Source organism: Pan troglodytes, chromosome 1 (genome assembly GCF_028858775.2).
Source record: "Pan troglodytes isolate AG18354 chromosome 1, NHGRI_mPanTro3-v2.0_pri, whole genome shotgun sequence".
Taxonomy (NCBI): domain Eukaryota; kingdom Metazoa; phylum Chordata; class Mammalia; order Primates; family Hominidae; genus Pan; species Pan troglodytes.
The window spans coordinates 37,670,420-37,691,290 of record NC_072398.2 but is presented as its reverse complement, the minus strand read 5'-3'; the positions used below and the strand labels follow the sequence as shown (position 1 = coordinate 37,691,290).

The window sequence follows — 20,871 nt, the reverse complement described above, 5'->3', positions numbered from 1 at the left end:
TCTGAATTTTACTAAAAAATCATTGAATACTTAGGGTAAATTTTATTATATACATACTATGCCTCCACAAAAGTATAAAAAAGAAGACACATCAAATACTAATAAAATAAATATAACAAAATACAGTAATTAAAATGTAAAATAACAGAATTTTTCTTACTAGTATCAGTATAGTAATTCTTAAATTATTTTTATTGTAAGATTGAGCAAATGAATAAACGTGAAGTGGTTGAAAAAACCAGGGTTTTCACTGTGGAAGAAGGAAGACACAAATACGGAATGGAGGAAGACAAAGAAGAACCTGTGGGACTTGATCAAGATTTGAAATTAATCAATTTAAACTTAGGATTTCTAGAATATTTCCTACCTCTGTAGCTGAAAGGGTCTAGAAATAGTGGTACCCTAATAGCAATGAAGACACCTAGTGTTCAGTTCATGGTTTCTAAATACCATTCTCTACTAAAAGGAGCTAGTACTCCTTGGTTACTCCTTGGTAAGATGGCTGGCTCTAAGGCTAAGTCAAGAAAGTGAACACAGAGAAAAAGAATAATTTTGTAGTGGTGGAGAAGCCTTGTAGACATTACTGAATCAAGTGATCAAAATTAGCATTATCAATAATGAGACAAATCAAAATTGTGTGACTCCTGTTGGGATGCATTGAGAAGAACACAGCATCACTGATGTGATATTCCTGCCAAAGATGTTGTCCTAGTTCAGAGTGCTATAACAAATTACCATGGGCTGGGTGGCTTAAACAACATACTTTTATTTCTCACACTTCTGGAGGCTGAAAATGCAAGATCAGGGTGCCAGGGTGATTCTGTTCTTTGTGAATGCCCTTTTCCTGGTTTACAGAAGGTGGTTTTCTTGCTGTCTCAAATGACAGAAAGAGAGCTAGCTATTCTTTTTATAAGGACACTAACCTCTTTCATGAGGGCTCCACCCTCATGACCTAATTACCTTGCAAAGCTGCCACCTCCAGGCCGGGCGCCATGGCTCACACCTGTAATCCCAGCAGTTTGGGAGGCCGAGGCGGGCGGATCACTTGAGGTCAGGAGTTCAAGACCAGTCTGGCCAACATGGTGAAACCCCATCTCTAATAAAAATACAAAAATTAGCCGGGTGTAATCCCAGCTACTCAGGAGGCTGAGGCAGGAGAATGGCTTGAACCCAGGAGGTGGAGGTTGTGTTGAGCTCAGATTGCATCACTGCACTCCAGCCTGGGCGGCAGAGCGAGACTCCATCTCAAAAAAAAAAAAAGCCACCTCCAAATAGCATCATATTGGATTAGAGTTTCAGTGTATGAATTTTGGGAGGTGACACAGAAAATTCATTCCATTGCAGATCCATAACCTAAATCTAATAATGAGAAATCATTATACATGCCTAAATTGAGAGACATTCTACAAAACAACTGGTCTGTAATCTTCAAAACTGTCATCATTAAAGTCAAGGTAAAACTGAAGAACTGTTCCAGATTGAAGGAGATTAAAGAGACATGCCATTTAAATGCAGTGCCTGATTCTGACCTGAGTCCTTTAGCTATAAAGGACATCAATCTTTTATCTATAAAGGACTTGGAAAAACTTGGATGCTGTTTGAAAATTAGATGATAGTAATGTATTAGTGTGAATTTCCTGATTTTGACCTCAAATTGTGGTTACATAGGAGAATGTACTTGTTTGTTGGATGACAACTTACTGGAAATACTGTATTTGCAACTTTTCTGTAAGTTTTAGATTGGGGAAATACTAAAAGCATTCCTGTTACAGTCAAAAACAAGAAAAGGACATCTGCTATCTCTTGTTTTGAAGATACCAGCAAATTCAATTAAACAAAAATGCCCAGCCACATCAATTAGGCAAGAGAAAGAAATAAAGGACATCCATATTGGAAAGGAAGAAGTCAAGTTATCCTTGTTTGCAAACAACATGATCTTAAATTTAGAAAAGCCCAAAGACTCCACCAAAAACTCTTAGAACCGACAAATGAATTTAGTAAAATCATAGGACACAAAATCAGCATGCAAAAATCAGGAGTGTTTCTATATGCTAACAGCAATCAGCCTGAAAAAGAAATAAAGAAATCAATCTCATTTACAATAGCTACAAAAAATAAAATACCTAGGAATAAATGTAACTAAAGAACAAAGAAGTAAAATATCTCTACAAAGAAAACTATAAGACACCAATGAAAGAAATTAAAGGTGACAAAAAAAAATGAAAGATATCCCATGCTCTGGAATGGAAGAATTAATATTGTTTGAATGTCTATACTACCCAGAGTGAGTTATAGACTCAGTGTAATCCCTATCACAGTACCGGTGATATTTTTCACAGAAATAGAAAAAAAAAATCCTGAAATTCATATGAATAGCTAAATGATCCTGAGCAAAAAGAAAAAAGAAGGAGGCATCACACTACCTGATTTCAAATTATACTATAAAGCTATAGTAACCAAAACAGTATGGTACTGTAAAAACAGACACACAGACCAATGGAACAGAATAGAGAACCCAAGAAGAAATCCATGTACTTCTAGCCAACTCATTTTCAACAACGGTAACAAGAACATCCAATGGGAAAAAGGTAGTCTCTTTTATAAATGATACTGGGGCTGGGCATAGTGGCATACCTGTAATTTCAGCACTTTGGGAAGCCAAGGCAAGAGGATTGTTTGAGGCCTGGAGTTCAAGACCAGCCTGGGAAACATAGTGAGACCCCCATCTCTACAAAAAATTAAATATTAGCTGGGCATGGTGGTGTGTGCTTCTGGTCCCAGATACTTGGGAGGCTGAGGTGGAAGGATCACTTGAGCTTAGGAGTTTGAGGCTACAGTGAGCGGTGCGTGTCCCTCTGTACTTCAGCCTGGGCAACAGAGTGGGATCATTCTTAAAAAATAAAAATAAGTAAATAAATCGTGCTGGGAGAACTGGATATCCATGTGCAGAAGAATGAAACTAGATCCCCATCTTTTACCATATTAAAAAATCACCTTAGCTGGGCACGGTGGCTCACACCTGTAATCCCAGCACTTTGAGAGGCTGAGGTGGGCAGATCACAAGGTCAGGAGTTCGAGACCAGCGTGGCCAACATGGGGAAATCCTGTCTCTACTAAAAATACAAAAATCAGCCTGGCGTGGTGGCGGGTGCCTGTAATCCCAGCTGTGCAGGAGGCTGAGGTTGCAGTGAGCCAAGATCGTGCCATTGCACTCCAGCCTGGGTGACAAGAGCAAGACTCCATCTCAAAACAAACAAACAAAAATAGCCACAATATATAAGGAACTCAATAGCAAAAACCAAATAATCCAATTTTTAAAATGAGTGAAAGACCTGAATAAATATTTCTCAAAAGAAGGTACACAAATGGTCAACAGATATTTGAAAAAAAATGCCCAACATCACTAATCATCAAGGAAATGCAAATCAAAACCACAATGAAATACTATCTCACCCCAATTAGGATGGCTATTGCCAAAAGACAAAAAATAACATATGCTGGTAGAATGCAGAGAAAGGGGAACTCACCTACACTGTGGGAATGTAAAGTAGTACCTCCATGATGAAAAACAGTATGGAGGTTCCTCAAAAAATTAAAAATAAAACTACCATATGATCCAGCAATTTCACTGTTGGGTATATATTTAAAAGAAAGAAAATCGTAACATCAAAGAGATATCTGCAATCGGTGTTCCTATGTTTATTGCCTCACTATTCACAAATAGCCAAGGTATGGCATCATCTTAAGTGTCAATCAACGGATGAGTGGATAAAGAAAATGTGGTTATGTACATAGTGGAATATTATTTAGCTATAAAAAAGAATGAAGTCATGTTATTTGCAGCAATGTGATTTGGAACTGGAGATCATTATATTAAGTGAAATAAGCCAGGCACAGAAAGACAAATATCACATTGTTCTCTCACATGTGGGAGCTAATAAATTGGATCTCATGGAGGTAGAGAGTAGAATCATGGCTATGAGAGGCAGGGAGGGGAAGAGTAGAGGGCAGGATGAAGAGAAGTTGGTTAAGGAGTACAAAAATACAGTTAAAAGGAATAAGTTCTGGTGTTAGTAGTACAGTAGAGAAATTACAGTTAACAATAATGTAGTTCATATTTTAAAACAGCTAGAAGAGTAGAATTGTAATATTCCCAACACAAAGAAAAGATAAATTCTTAGGCTGGCCAGGCTTCAGTCACAACACGGTGGGGCTCCCTGGCTGCGCCCGGCCCGGCAGCTACGGGCCCAGCGCCTGTTGGCGGCGCTGAGGGGTCGCCGAGAGGGGCCCGGCGGCGTCTGCGGGGGCCGCTCCCTCCGTGGGCCGCGGGCGAGGCAGGAGCGCGGGCTCCCCCTGCCTCTGGAGCGCCGGCGGGGGACGGCGGGGCAGGAGATGTGCCTGTCCTTAGCGGCCCAGGAAGCAGCATGCACCCCGATGCGACCGACAGTGGCGGCGCCGGCCTCAGCCCCGCGCGGGCCGCAGGCGCCGGCGCCGTCCTGTCTCGGGCTTCAGGGGCGAGCGGCGGCCAGAGTCCCCGGGCGACGCGGAGGCAGCAGCGGCGGCGCCGGGGGCCCCGGGCGGCCGGAGCTGGTGGAAGCCCGTGGCGGTGGCCGCACTTGCCACCGTGGCCCTCTCCTTCCTGGGGCCCGGCAGCGGGGAGGCGGCGGGGGCCCCGGGGCTGAGCTCCGTCCTGCTCAGGCTCAGCCTGTACCTGAGCTGCGCTGCGGCCACCTTCCTGCTGGGGACCCTGTTCGCCCTCGTCTGCCGGAGCCCGCGCGCCCCGCCGCCCGACTTCGCCGCCGCCTGGAGCCGGCTGGCCGCGACCTCAGACGCCCGCCGCCCTCCTGGGAGTCCTGTGTATGGAAACTCACATGAGTCAGTTCAGTTTAGAAGGGTAGTAATTTCTCATAATATGGATAAAGCTCTGAAAGAAGTGTTCGACTACAGTTACAGAGATTGCATTCTGTCCTGGTATGGAAACCTCAGCAGAGATGAGGGACAACTTTACCATGTGCTCTTGGAAGACTTTTGGGAAATTGCCAGACAGCTGCACCACAGACTGAGTCACGTGGATGTAGTTAAAGTTGTCTGCAATGATGTTGTGAGGACTTTACTCACTCATTTCTGTGACCTGAAAGGTGCTAATGCCAGACATGAACAGCCAAGACCTTTTGTGTTGTACGCATGCTTGAGGAACTCAGATGATGAAGTAAGATTTCTACAAACGTGTTCTCGGGTTCTGGTGTTTTGTCTCCTCCCCTCAAAGGATGTGCAGTCTCTCAGCTTACCTATAATGCTTGCAGAAATTCTCACAACAAAAGTCCTGAAGCCGGTAATGGAGTTACTGAGTAATCCAGATTACATTAACCAAATGCTGCTTGCCCAGCTGGAGTACAGAGAGCAGATGAATGAACATCACAAGAGAGCCTACACCTATGGCCCCTCTTATGAAGACTTCATCAAGCTCATTAACAGCAACTCTGATGTGGAGTTCTTGAAGCAACTAAGGTCTGTTGAAGGAACGATAGAGAAGAGTGGTAGAAGATGTGTGCTGGTCGTTTTCAACAACTGACTTTTGGGCAAGGTATCAAATTGTAGTGGAAATAATCCAAGCGACTACAATTAGCAGCTTTCCCCAACTGAAGAGGCACAAAGGTAAAGAAACTGTGGCAATGAGGGCCAGGAACATGAAGAGGTACATCAACCAACTGACTGTGGCAAAGAAGCAGTGTGAGAAGAGAATCCGAATCCTGGGAGGCCCTGCCTATGACCAGCAAGAGGATGGGGCCGTGGATGAGGGGGAAGGGCCTCAAAGCCAGAAGGTAGAACTTTATAGTTTCTTGTTTTGACCCTACCAAGTTTATTATAAATGCTGATAGAACTACATATAAAGACTTTTAACTTAAAAAAAAAAAAAGAAAAATTTTTGAGGTGATAGATATGCGCTTACCCTGACTTGATAATTATAGATCGTATACATGTATCAAAATATCACATTGTGCATCTATTGATTTGGCAAATAAGCTAATAAAGAAATTTAAAAAGAAACAAAATATCACATATAGTCCCAAAATATGTATAACTATGAAATATCAATTAAAAATATTAAAACTAAATTGAGATATACATTGAAAAGGAGGGATGAAGTTACTATAATTATTAGGATGTGTGTTCTTACACCTAGACATCTCCAGAGAATCAGTTGAAAGTTTATTTCTTTAAAAATTATGGGGGGAGGGTGGAACAAAAAGGCAGAACATAGAGGAATTTGAGGACAATAAAACTATTTTATGTGATAATTGTGATGGTTAATACTCAGTGTCAACTTGACTGGATTAAAGGATGCAAAGTATTGATCTTGGCTGTGTCTGTGAGGGTATTGCCAAAGGAGGTTAACATTTGAGTCAGTGGGCTGTGAAAGATAGACCCACTCTTAATCTGGGTGGGCACAATCTAGTCAGCTGCCAGCAAGGCCAGAATGAAAAGCAGGCAGAAGAATGTGAAAAGACTAGACTGACTTAGCCTCCCAGTCTACATCTTTCTCCCATGCTGAATGCTTCCTGCCCTCGAACATTGGAGTCCAACTTCTTCAGTTTTGGGACTCAGACTGGTTTCCTTGCTCCTCAGCTTGCAGATGGCCTATTGTGGGACCTTGTGATCATGTGAGTTAATACTCCTTAGTAATACAACATATACATATGTATATATAAAATAGTATATCCTATTAGTTCTGTCCCTCTAGAGAACCCTAATACGATAATAGAATGGTAGATATATGTCATTCATTATACACTTGTCAAAACCCATAAAATTTACCACTCCAAGAATGAACCATAATGTAGATTGTGGACTTTGGGTGATGATCATCTGTTAATGCAGGGTCATCGATTATAACATATTCCATTCTCACGCTGGATGTTGATAGTGAGGGAGGCTGTGCATGTATGTGGGCAGGAAGTATATAGGAACTCTCTGTACTTTCTGCTGTGTGTATTTTGCTGTGAATCTAAAACTTCTCTAAAAAGTAAAGTTTATTTAAAAACTAATAGAATTCAGTTAGATTTCTGTGTGAAAATGTGAATTTGGAAATCAATAATCTTTACATATATTGATACCAGTTAGATTTTATGGAAAAAAATCCTATTTACAGTGGAAATTTTTAAAAGATACATAGGAATAAATTTGAGAAATATGCAAGTTATTATGAATAAATTATTTAAATACTATAATGATACGTGAAATAAATGAAAAGGCATACCATGTTCTTGGACAGGAATACTCTATATCATAAAGAGATCAACTATTTTTAGGTTAAATTTTAATGTCATTTAAATCCACCTTAAAATAAACCACAACATTTTAGAGTAGAACTAGACAAGATTATTCTAAAGTTCTAGTTAAAAAAAAAAAAAAGCAAGAATAGATTGTTCTAATAAGGGGGAGAACTAGCCATACCAGATATTGAAAAATATGAAAAATACAAAGTTAAAATATTGAGGTATTGACACATGGCTACATGGACAGAACAGTGAAATAGCTCAGGGGAAAAAAGCAATACATACAAAATTTGGCATATAACAGTCACCTCAAATCAGTAGGGAAAAGTTGACATATTTAAAAAATAATGTTGAGACAACCAGCTATCTGCAGAAAAATTAAAGCTGAATTCATGCCTCAGCTTTATATTAGGATAGATTCCAGATGGATCAAAGATTTACATGCAAAGAAATGAAACCATAAAAGAATTGAAGAAACCATTGGAAAGTTTTGAAATCTTAATCAGAGATGATTAAGAAATATATATAGAAAGGCTTTCTATATATGTCACAAAGTCCCCAAACCCTGAGATAAACATTGATAGATTGAATACATATGTAGCCGAAGCCCAAAGACTCAGCAGTCATACTGCTAGGTATATACTCCAGAGAAACTCATGCATTTTTATATCAGTGTACCTGTACAAGAATGTTCCTGGCAGTGTTGTTCATAATTGTCAAAAAATAGAAGAAACCCAAATATCTATTAACAATAGAAAAGACAGATAAATTATAGTGTAGGTGTGTAGTAAAGAATTTCATCTTGCCCTAAGAGAAGTCTAGCCCTTGCCCTTGACTTCTGGGAATTAATCTGTAAGCCCGATGGTCTCTAAACCCAATGTCATGCTTGATAGGAGTACACTTTGAGCACCCTCTAATTTGAAAATCTGAAATACTTCAAAATCCAAAATTTTTGAACACCAGTATGACACCACAAGTGGAATATTTCACACCTGAGATTGGTCGCAGTCAAAACACAGGGATATAACACAGTTTATTCAGCAAACCCAAGGAAATAAAGACTCCGCCTCCAGCCTACTTTAGCTGCAGTATATCTTTTTTCCAGATTCCCCCATGCAAGCATGTCCACAAAAGACAATAAAATGACGTGTGCAGGCCACACACACCAAATGGCAGGTTCCCCACAGTGCCCCACATGGGGCCAAGACCTACGTGCATGACTCACTCTGGTTTTGTTTTGTTTTGCTTATTCTCTGTGGTGTAAAGATACTGTTACAAATGCCAAAAAGGCCTGCAGATACCCTTATGGGTAATAGTAATAAGAAAAATGAAGCATTTGTGTTTATGTATAACAGAGAAAGTCATGCGGCTGGAGAAACTGGACAGTGGTGTAAATGTGAAATGTCTTACAAAAGAATAGGGTGTTGGGATCATTATATATATGACCTGAAGAAACAGAAACATGAACTGTTGAAGTTCTATGTTGAAAGGATAAAGAGAAGTCAATGAGAAAAAAGAAAAAAAAAAAAACACTGCATAAAGCTGAAAATGAAAGTCTCAATTGTGTATTGAAAGAGTGGATCTGCCAGCATTGCAGTTAGTGGTTTGCTGGTCATGAAACAAAGATGTATAATAATGAACTGAAAATTGAAGGGAACTGTGAATGTTCAACAGGTAATTGCAGAAATGTTCAAGAAGACATGGCATTAAACTTTTAAAGATTTGTGGTGATAAAACATCTCCATGAAGCAGTGGAGAAATTTATTGGTGAGTTTGCCAAAATCATTGCTGATGAAATCTGATGCCAGAGCAAGTCTGTAATGTGGATGAAATATCACTGTTTTGGCATTATTGCCCTGGAAAGACAGTGACTACAGCTGATGACACAGCCCCTATAGAATTAAGGATGTCAAAGACAGGATAACTGCTGATATGGGCTAATGCAGTAAGCACACATTAAGTGTAAACTTGCTGTGATAGGCAAAAGCTGTGTCGTTGCTGTTTTCAGTAGGTGAATTTCTTATATGTCCATCGTTATGCTAACAAAATAGCTTGAATCACCAGGAACATCTTTTCTGATAGGTTTCACAAAAATTGTATACTAGTGGCTCAGGCTGACAGCACAGAAGCTGCACTGGGTGATGACTACAAGATTTTTAAAAATTCCTTGACAACTGTTCTGCTTATACTCTAGCTGAAGTTCTCATAAAAAATAATGTTTATGTCATGTACTTTCCCCTGAATGTGACTATTAATTCAGCCATGTGACAAGTGTGTCCTTAGATCAATGAAGAGTAAATATAAAAACGTTTTCTTGAATTGCATGCAACAGCAGTGAACAGGGGCATGGCCGTGGAAGATTTTCAGGAGTTTAGGATGAGGTTTACCATCTATGCTGTTGCCAGCACTTGGAGCACAGTGATTAAAGACAAATTTGTGCATGCTTGGCACAACCTCTGGCCTGCGACTGTGTTCAGTGATGATGAACAAGATGGTGACTTTGAAGAGTTCCATATGTCAAATGAGAAAAAATGATGTCTGGCCTGCTTATATATGCAAGAAAATACTCCTCAGAGTCCTGAAAGCTAGAAAATGGGTACTGAAGTTTTTAACATTGATAATGAGACTCCAGTTGTTCATTCATTGACCAGGGATGAAATAGCTGAAATGGTTCTGAGTCAAGGTGATCATGAAAATGGTGACAATGAAGATGAATATTGTTAACACTGTAGAAAAAGTACCTAAAGACAACATGATTGTCTAGGCCTGTTTGTGTTCCTATAAAGGAGTGCCTGAGGCTGGTTAATTTATAAAGAAAAGAAGTTTACTTTGGCCTGGCGCAGTGGCTCACACCTGTAATCCCAGTACTTCAGGAGGCTGAGGCAGAAGGATTGCTTGAGCCCAGGAGTTTGAGAATGGCTTGGGCAATGTAGCAAGAACCGCGTCTCTACAAAAAGTTTTAATAATTAGCCAGGCCTGGTGGCACATGCCTATAGTCTCAGCTACTCAGGAGGCTGAAGCAGGAGGATCTCTTGTGGTCAGAAGTTCAAGGCTGTAGTGAGCTATGATTGTGCCACTGCACTCAGCCTGGGCAACAGAGTGAGACCCTGTCTCTAAAAAAAAAAGAAAAGAGATTTATTTGGTTTATGGTTCTGCAGGCTGCACAAGAATGGCTCCAGTATCTGCTTCTGGCAAGAGACTGAGGCTGCTTCCACTCATGGCAGAAGGTGAAGGGGAGCCTGCAACTGCAGATCTCATGGTGAGAGAGAAGGCAAGAGAGAGAGGAAGAGGTACCAGGCTCTTTCAACAACCAGTTCTAGGTGAACTGTTGTGGGAACTAATAGAGTTAGAACTCACTCTTTACTGAGAGAATGGCACCAAGACATTCATGAAGGATCTGCCCCCATGATCCAAACACCCCATTAGGCCCCACTTCCAACATTGGGGATCAGATTTCAACATGAGGTTTGGAGAGTCAAATATCCAAATGATAGCAATGGTGAAAATGTGTGCTGGGCTTATTGAAGGAATAGAACAGTGTACATTTATAAAAGAACAAGAAATCATCACAGTTTATAATGTCTAAGAGAGACTTCTAAATCAAAAGCATTGTTAATGAGGCAGATGACTCTGGAGGAAACATTTTAAAAAGCCATCCAGCAGAAAGCCTTCTTATCCTTAGAAGACCCACTTCTTGGTCTCTCACCTGCTTCTGATAACTTAGAAAAATGGTGTATAGTAACCTTTTAATCAAAACACAGCATGATAGGTGGGGACTGAAAGCCTGCCATTGTTTGTTGTTGCTGTTGTTTCACAGCTGATACAGGTATTCTGGTGGTGCTACTGTGCTGCTTAGTTACCCTGAATGCATTATTTTTCACTCTATTACTGGTATGTCATATTTTTTGCTGTTATGTACTTTTGTGTGAATAAGTATAGGAAAAGGATTCCTTATCAGTAGCAAATAAATAAATTCAGAGTCAGGAATAATGGTGATGCCCATCAACCACAGATTACCCACATGGGTAGTGGTTGAGGTAGTGACACCTTTGTTTTCTGATGGTATGATGCATGCAAATTTTATTTTATGCACAAAATTATTAAAAATTATTGCATAGGTCAGGCACGATGGCTTATGCCTGTAATCCCAGCACTTTGGGAAGCCAAGGCAGGTGGACCTTTTGAGGTCAGGAGTTCTAGACCAGCCTGGCCAACATGGTGAAACCTCATCTCTACCAAAAATACAAAAATTAGCCAGGCATGGTAGTACGCGCCTATAATCCCAGCTACTCCGGAGGCTGAGGCACAAGAATCTCTTGAATCCAGGAGGCAGAGGTTGCAGTGAGCCAAGATCGTGCCACTGCACTCCAGTGTGGGTGACAGAGCAAGACTCTGTCTCAAAAAATTATTGGCTGGGTGTGGAGGCTGACACCTGTAATCCCAGCACTTTGGGAGGCCAAGGTGGGTGGATCACAGGAGTTTGAGACCAGCGTGGCCGACATGGTGAAATCTTGTCTCTGCTAAAAATGCAAAAATTAGCTGGGCGTGGTGGAGCGTGCCTATAATCCCAGCTACTTGGGAGGCTAAGGCCACAAGAATTGCTTCAACCTAGGTGGTGGAGGTTGCAGTGAGCCGAGATCCCACCACTGCACTCCAGCCTGGGTGGTAGAGCGAGACTCTGTCTCAAAAAAAAAAAAAAAATTATTGTATAAAATTATCTTCTGGCTATGTGTTTAAGGTATATGTGAAATATAAACTAATTTTATTAATTAATTTATTTGTTTTGAGACAGGATCTGTCTCTGTCACCCAGGCTGAAGTGTAGTGATGCAATCCTAGTTCACTGCAGCCTTGAACTACTGGGCTCAATTGATCCTCCCACCTCAGCTTCCTGAGTAGCTGGAACCACAGGTGCATGCTACTGCACCTGGCTAATTTTTATTTTTTTTTTTCTAGAGACATGATCTCTCTATGTTGCACAGGCTGGTCTCAAACTCCTGGCCTCAAGGGATCCTCCTGCCCCAGCATCCTGAGTAGCTGGGATTACAGGCATGAGCCACTGCGACCAGCCTTGAATTTTGTTTTTAGAACTTGGGTCCTATCCTTAAGATATCTCATTCTGTATATGTGAATATTCCAAAATCACAAAATATTTAAGATTAGAAATACTTCTGGTCCCAGGAATTTTGGATAAAGAATACTCAACTTGTATCTTTGTTTGCCTGGAGGCCTTGGGTGATGTGATTTACGATAGGGCTGGCCACACCAGATAGTCTAAAAATGTGATTTAGGATGGGGAAAAAATCAATTTTAAAAGGTCTTACAACCCAGTAGACAAATGTGCAGAAGATATGACCAGACAGCTCACAAAAGGAAGATATAAATGCCTCTTAAATTTATTTAAAGATGCCCAAACTTACTCATGGTAACAAAAATGAAGATTTTAATTAAACATGTCATTTTTCACCTATCTAATTAGTTAAAAGATTCAAAAGTTTGTTGTCACATCATGTGATAACATGGGGAACAAGGTTCGGGGAAGTGTAGGTACTTTCTGCTGATGGGAAAGAACATTGATTCAGCGTCAGTGGAGGGCAGTATGACAATATCTATTAAAATTAGGAATATATATAATCCAGAGTCCTCAATTACACTTCTAGTAATTTATTCACACACCTTTAAAACCACCTTTACAGGTTATTTGTAGCAATATTGTATGTAAAAGATTGGAAACAACATAAATGTCCATCTGCAGTAGGCTGATTAAATTCTGGCATCTCTATACAGTGGAATATATTGCAATCAAAAAATACTAAGTAATCCTTTGCTTACTGATTAGGAATGGCCTTCAAGTTATAGCCACACAGGATGGTGTGTAAAAATATGTTACCATTTATGGAAGTAGTGGTGTTGAAGGGAAGAACATATATATTTAGTGGCCTATAAATGCATACAAGTATCTTTGGAAAGATACGCAAAAAAATTGTAAGATTTCTTGTTATCTTTGGGAAATATTATGGTCTAAATGTGTTTCTCCAAAATTCATATGCTGAAATTCTAATCCCCCAATGATGTATTAGATGGTGGGGACTTTGGGAGGTAATTAGATTTAGATGAGATCATGAGATTAGATACCCCATGATGGGATTAGTGCTCTTATAACAAGAAGAAGAGGCCAGGCGTGGTGGCTCACCCTTGTAATTCCAGCACTTTGGCAGGCTGAGGCAGGCAGATCACTTGAGGTCAGGAGTTCGAGACCAGCCTGGCCAACATAGTAAAACCCCCACTCTACTAAAAATACAAAAATTGACGGAGCGTGGTAGTGCACACCTGTAATCCCAGCTACTTGGGAGGCTGAGGCAGGAAAATTGATTGAACCCAGGAGATGGAGGTTGCGGTGAGCCGAGATTGTACTACTGCACTCCAGCTTGGGTGAAAGAGTGAGACTCCGTCTCAAGAAAAAAAAAAATTAAGAAGATGACGAGATATTAGAGCTTCCTCTCTCAACTCTGTGGGAATACCATGATAAGAGGTAGTCTGGAGACCAGGAAGTGGGCCCTAACCAGACATTGAATCTGATGACAACCTAATCTTGGGCTTCCAAATCTCTAGAACTGTGAGAAATGTCTGTTGTTTAAGCCACCCACCTGTGGCATTTTGTTATAACAACCGTAAGTGTCTTAAGGGAAAATTTAGATGGCTGGTTGACAGGTGGAAAGGAGATGTTTTGCTATTTAAATTTTGGACCATGAATATAATCACTACTAAAAAATAAGGTCTGTGTCTTTTTTTATTGAAGCAATCATTAATATGTTTTCTTTTGTTTTAAGGACAAAATATGAAACACCAAGAAAAAGAGAAGGAAAAAAAGGAGGAAACAACCACATATGTCACCTTTCCAAGGTATCATGTGTTTCATGTTTAAGAAATTTATTTTGCAGTACTTTTGGTAGTCGGTTTACTTTTTTTTTTTTTTTTTTGAGATAGGGTCTCACTCTGTCGCCCAGGCTAAAGTACAGTGACACGATCACAGCTCACTGCAGCCTCGACCTCCCTGGGCTCAGGCAATTCTCCTACCTCAGCCTCCTGATTAGCTGGGACTACAGGCGTGTGCCATCACATCTGGCTATTTTTTGTAGACATGGGGGTTTGCCGTGTTGCTCAGGCTGGTCTCGAACTGGGCTCAAGAAATCCTCCTGCCTCGGCCTCCCAAAGTGCTGGGATTAGAGGCATGAGCCATCACACCCAGCCTGGTTTACAAATCACAGTGTACGACATGTTAAGGTAAATATTATGCGTATAATTTTTCTTGTTGGTTATATAAACTGCATACTTTAAATTTTAGATATATATTGTCATCTCTTAAATATATCAAGAATAGTAGCAATCCCACATACTTCAAAGCATTAAAAATTGCCAATTGGATTTTATCTCTGTACCCTGAGATGACATTCAGTGAACAGGTGTCTCTTTCAAAGTTTATTTTTGAAAATATGTATTAACATAGCATAGTTTCATATAATGTTCTTGAAGTCACATGATATAATTAAAATACAGAATTACAATATCCTTAGAAAAAACATTTATTGAAAATAACAAATGGGCCAGGCATGGTGGCCTGTAATCCCACCACTTTGAGAGGCCAAGCCAGGAGCACTGCTTGAGGCAAGGAGTTCAGATCAGCCTGGACAGCATACTGAGACCCCATCTCTATAAAAAAATTTTTAAATTAGCCAGGTGTGATGGTATGCATCTATAGTTCTAGCTACTCAGGAGACTGGAGTGAGAGGATAGTTTGGGCCCAGGAGTTCGAAGTTACAGTGAACTGTGATCGCACCACTGCACTCAGAGTGAGACCCTGTCTCACAACAACAAAAATTTTTTTTTTTTTTGAGACGGAGTCTTGCTCTGTTGCATAGGCTGGAGTGCAGTGGCATGATCTCTGCTCACTGCAACCTCTGCCTCCCAGGTTCAAGTGATTCTCCTGTCTCAGGCTCCCGAGTAGCTGGGACTACAAGTGCATGCCGCCATGCCTGGCTAATTTTTGCATTTTTAGTAGAGATGGGGTTTCACCACATTGGTCAGGCTGGTCTCAAACTCCTGACCTCAGGTGATCCACCTGCCTTGGCCTCCCAAAATGCTGGGATTACAGGCATGAGCAACTGCGACCTGCCAAAAAAAAAATTTTTTTTAAGTAAAAATGTCCTGTGACTCTCAAATATGATCAAAATGACAAAGTTGGTTTTCATCTTGTACAGAATATTTAGGATACTATCTGCCCTAACAAATCAGGTGCTTTACAAATACATTTATAAATTGCTTTAACTTGACTTGGTGTGCTGGCTTACACCTGTAATCCTAACGTGGTGGCAGACACCTGTAATCCCAGCTATTTGGGAGGTTGAGGCAGGAGAATGGCTTGAACCCAGGAGGTGGAGGTTGCAGTGAGCCGAGATCGTGCCATTGCACTCCAGCCTGGGCACCAACAGCAAAACTCCATCTCAAAAAAGAAAAAAAATTACTTTAACTTGCTTAATATGGTATCTGAACTTGAATACTTCATGTCTGTATTTGTGACTATGCTTCTTATATTTATTCACGCTTTTTTTTCTATGGACTCCAAGAAGGCAGAAGCTAATAGAAAATAAATACTTCCCTAAGGGTACAGTTCCATGGGTGCCCAGAGCAATTATTAATCTGTTTCAGATTGGTAGATCATGTAGTCCTCCCCAAAGGAGATGGCGGTATTTGAATCAAATCTTAAAGGATGAGTAAATTTTACTAGGCAGAAAAAAGGGTAAAGAGCATTCCAGGCTGAGGGAAAAGCATTAGCAAAGGTAAAGAGGAACAAAAGTTCATTTTGGATCAGGATATTTGCAGTTGAAACTGGAACATAAGATGAGAAGTGGCATGTAGTAAGAAATGAGACCAAAGTAGTAGTTTGGGACTAGTTTGGATTTTACTCTGTAGGCATTGGGAACATTTGAACATCTTAAAACAGAAATGACATTTTCTAACCTTTGTTCTAGGAATATAATTCAATATCAGAATGATTTGGAAGGAAAAAACCTACAGGAAGCTATTGTAGCCTAGTGAGGAAGATAAATATTAATACAGCCAATTTATAGATCAGACTAAAGACAATGATTGGGGCATTGAAAAGAACAGATAGAAGAGATATTGCAAAGGTAAAATCTGTATGACCTAGTAACTGGATATCGAAAGTCTGGAAGACATAGTTTTATAGAAATGCATTGTTTTAATGGGATAAATCTTATTAAAGGATCATCCTAAATGGTTTTTTAATACTGTGCACAAAGTTCCCAAATTTAAAGCATACAAATTTTGGAAATTAAAAGTTTTGCAAAATGGATGATTCCTTTAAAATAAGTATAATAAAGATTGATGGACTTCAGGCAGACTTGGCAGGATACAAGTTTTCATACTCAGTAGAGGACTCTTGTAAGTCATAGGTACCCTATAGTGTTATAATATCAACCCACCTTGGTGTGATTGGTGTCCTTATTTGCCACATAATCAACTAGTCAAATTGTAGAAGAGGAATAATCTGGTTAATAAATAATTAAACCTTATCAGATTCTAAAATTAATATTTGACAGATAAAGGATTTAAATATACTTAACTTTATAAATACCATCAGATATTTTTCCTAGGAAAAAGGTAATACGGTTGTTGCTGATGGTATTTATAAAGTTAAGTATAGTTAACCCTTCAACAACATGGTTTGAACTTCAGGAGTCCACTTACATGTAAATTTATTTCAACCAAATGTGGATTGACAATACAGTATTTGTGGGATGCAAAACCTGCATATACTGAGGGCCAACTTTTTGTCAGCTGGTTCCACAAGGCTAACTGTGAGACTTGAGTATGCGTGAATTTTGGTATATGTGGAGGTCCTGGAACCAAACTTCCATGTCGACTGAGGCACAACTGTATCTCAAAATAAACATTGCATTGTGTTTTTACAGTTCTTCTATGCTCTATAAAAACATTTCATTTGTGTTTAGTACACACTTGAACTAAAATTTCTAAGTAATTCCTACATTGCAAATGTTTGTTTTGTAGTAAATTGGAGGTAAATAGAGTCATTTGCTTGGAAAATTTTCTTGGAGGCCACAAATCCAGTGTCTAATGCAAGCAATGTCTAATGCAAGCATTCTGTCATAAACTGTTTCATTAGGATGGGGCACTCTACTATATAATTGATAGGCTGGGATTTGCCACCCAACTGACCAACTATTACAAGGATTTGGATAATTATAAATTACTTTTCTTCCTTTAAAATCTCCAGCACAGGCTGGGCCCAGTGGCACACGCCTGTAATCCCATCACTTTAGGAGGCTGAGGTGGGTGGATCACTTGAGGTCAGGAGTTCAAGACCAGCCTGGCCAACATGGTGAAACCCTGTCTCTACTAAAAATACAGAAATTACTGGGTATGGTGGTGCATGCTTGTAATTCCAGCTACTCGGGAGGCTGAGGCATGAGAATCGCTTGAACCTGGGAGGTGGAGGTTGCAGTGAGTCTAGATGGCACCACTGCCATCCTGGGCAGCCTAGGTGACAGAGCAAGACTCCATCTCAGAAAAAAAAAAAGAAAGAAAGAAAATCTCCAGCATATAACAATTGTGGATAATGTCAGGGCTGAATCAGTGGATGTCATCTCATAATAATAATAATAATAATAATAATAATAATAATAAAGCTTTTAATTTCTCAGTGCTTAGTATTGACCTGCTTCTTCTCCAGAATTCTTCATATTAGTAGATTTACAACCCAAGCCTGATCTGGGGATCATTCTTGATTATTCTCTCTCACCATTCCCCTGCCATTACTACCACACATGCATTTTTAGTGACAGTTATTATAGGTTTGGTCTCTTGAAAGCTCTTGTTTTTCTTTTTAGCTTACAAAGACTAAAAAGTGAATCTTCAAATTCCCAGCCTCCCTTACAGCTAGTAATAGCCATTTAGCACAATTTCTGGCCCCAGTGATACAAGGCAAAATTCTTGTAATCTTAGAAACATTATTCTTTTTTTTGAGACGGAGTCTTGTTCTGTCACCCAGGCTGGAATGCAATGGCACGATCGTGGCTCACTGTGACCTCTGCTGCCTGAGTTCAAGCGATTCTCCTGCCTCAGCCTCCCAAGTAGCTGGGATAACAGGCACCTGCCACAATGCCCAGCTAATTTTTTGTATTTTTAGTAGAGACGGGGTTTCACCATCTTGGCCAGGCTGGTCTTGAACTCCTGACCTCCTGATCCACCTGCCCTCTGCCTCCCAAAGTGCAGGGATTACAGGCATGAACCACTGCATAGAAACATAATTCTAAGATGAGAGTTAAATAGGTTCAAATTAGAATACAATAGATTGGGGGCATGTGCCCAAGTTTCATTTAACTCAGTGAGGGAACCAGTAGGATGAAAAAGTTAGTTGAAATGATAATATTAAAGACTTGGTTATTGTTTTTTATAATGAATGGGGGAAAAAGGAATGCTGAGATAAGATTGCTAAATTAGATACAAAACTGGTCAGTTCTATAGGGCAATGAAAGTATAATCTTTAAAATTACCCTTTCTACTGGTCAGAAAAGAGAATTGTCACACTTCATCCATTTTATTTAAGTTAGCCTCTAGCTATAAAATTGTTTGTTATGTAGATATGTGAGCTCCAAGCCATAGTGAATACAGTGTCCAACAAAATTACTTTCCCTGGAGAATTAGATGACTGTTAGGCAGCCTTTTTAAACAGTGCCCTAACATGACATTAAAAGGTCATGCAGCTATCGCTTAACCTTATTTCCAAGTTTTGAATGTTCTCCTTGATAGCTGCAATAATAAATACTCTGAACTTAATACTCAGAGCTAAAGCCTTTTCCCTTCCTAGCATTAGTCTGGCTACCTGCAATGGCAGAAAGCTCTTCTTTCCTCTTGCACTAGACCAGAATAAAGGGGTACAAAAACAAAACCTCCCTTCACTCTCTGCCAAGCTGTGGTTGGGGTCTAGCAATCTAGGCAGCAGAATTAACAGCAGAATTAACAGCAGGATGGCATCAGATACTACTGGATAATGTTAACTATGCTGAAGAACAAATATGCTTATATGCTAAATACCAGACTGTAATGTTGTGGTGATTTCTGGGAAAAAGGAAAACTATAATAAAGTGAGAATAAATAAAATGAAAAAAAATTTTAAGAGAAAAAAGGATAAAGATACAATAGGAGTTAACATTTAATATGTGCAAAGTATTGTATCCCATTATAAACTGTTGTACCTCCCTAAAATATGTGGCCAGTTGTACAATCTAAGATAACTCTAAAATATTACTTGGTAATTGGAATTGGATTTTATTTTTGTGAATTAAAAACTCACTAATGAGCCTCACCCTCACAAAATTTCCACAAAAGTACTTGGTTGATTTGAAATAATTTAAGGTTAAAAGTTGCTAAACATTCCAACCTTCAAAATAAGTATTCAAAATTTGCAAATCCAAGAAATTTACTGTCAGTTATTTTCATTTCCACTCAGTCTTTATAAATCCTTGTTTGTGTTTTTTCCACATAGAATAACCTCTTATCATTTGAAATTTAGATTGTTATAGTTGAAGTTTATTTTTCTCCCCATTTTTTAGGCCACAGGAAGTGGAGTCTGAAATAAAGCCGCTGTATCTAAAACATTTATTTAATGGTAAAACTTGATGATTAATAGTATTATTAGCGTTTTAAAGACTATATGTTTAGAGTTTGAAGTAAAGCTCCAGTGTTAATTTAACTTACTTTTCAAGGCTTAACGTGTTCTCATCTAAAAACAATGATGTCCAAAATTTCTGTTTTCTACTGTAAGTATTATGTATAATAAAATAGGTAGTAAATCTATTCTAATGTGTTCTACTTATTGTCTGCAGAGGGGCTGAAACCGGGCTGACCCTTTTGATTTCCAAACTCAGCGTTTTGGTGTAAGGCGGCCAAAGAAGGATGCAGAGCCCAGCACTGTGAAGCCTACAAAAACATTGATGCGCTGGCTTGGGGATTTGAATTTGAACATCTTTCACAGCAAGTTCAGACTCATGAAACCAATCTTCAGATGCTCTGTAAACCACATAATAAAGAGTTTGGAAATTATATTTTGTTTTTGAAGGCCCACATGCAAAACTTGAGAGCCTCAAGTCCAAGCCAGTTGTGGCAATTCTAGCCTACTTTTTTTTTATATTCAAGTGTGTTGTAGGGAAGGAGGAGAATAAGTCTGCTTTCTTGAATATTATGCCTAATTAATTACGTATAAAATACTTTTACCAAAGTTCTATGCAAGGTAGAAGACTTACAGATGGCATGAAAAAGATAAAGTCTTTTCCATGTTTTTTTTTTTTTTTTTTTTGAGACAGAGTTTCACTCTGGTCGCCCAGGCTGGAGTGCAGTGGGCCAGTGTCGCCTCACGGCAACCTCCGCCTCCCAGGTTCAAGTGCTTCTCCTGCCTCAGCCTCCTGAGTATCTGGGACTACAGGTCCATGCCACCACACCCAGCTGATTTTGTATTTCTAGTAGAGACGTGGTTTCGCTATTTTGTCCAGGCTGCT

At 39.6% G+C, this 20,871-nt stretch overlaps 2 protein-coding genes across 3 annotated transcripts in view; both read left to right on the top strand.

The window, feature by feature from the left end:
• LOC745816 (putative uncharacterized protein encoded by LINC00467 homolog) overlaps window positions 1–20,419 on the top strand; it is a 65,202-nt gene extending 44,783 nt beyond the window's left edge. The window contains exons 6-8 of one of the 2 annotated variants that reach the window (XR_010150639.1): window positions 14,107–14,179; window positions 16,306–16,464; window positions 20,203–20,419. The gene's annotated coding sequence lies outside the window, so the exon portion shown is untranslated. The remainder of the gene's footprint in view (window positions 1–14,106; window positions 14,180–16,305; window positions 16,465–20,202) is intronic. The other variant, XR_001712323.4, reaches the window with a different exon arrangement.
• On the top strand, window positions 4,194–7,392 carry LOC104004708 (sorting nexin-25-like). The gene is given in 3 exon segments (XM_016949943.4): window positions 4,194–4,488; window positions 4,491–5,508; window positions 5,585–7,392. Coding segments are annotated over 3 exon segments (1,347 nt in total). The 5' UTR covers window positions 4,194–4,424; the 3' UTR covers window positions 5,850–7,392.
• Window positions 20,420–20,871: the final 452 nt, after the last annotated feature.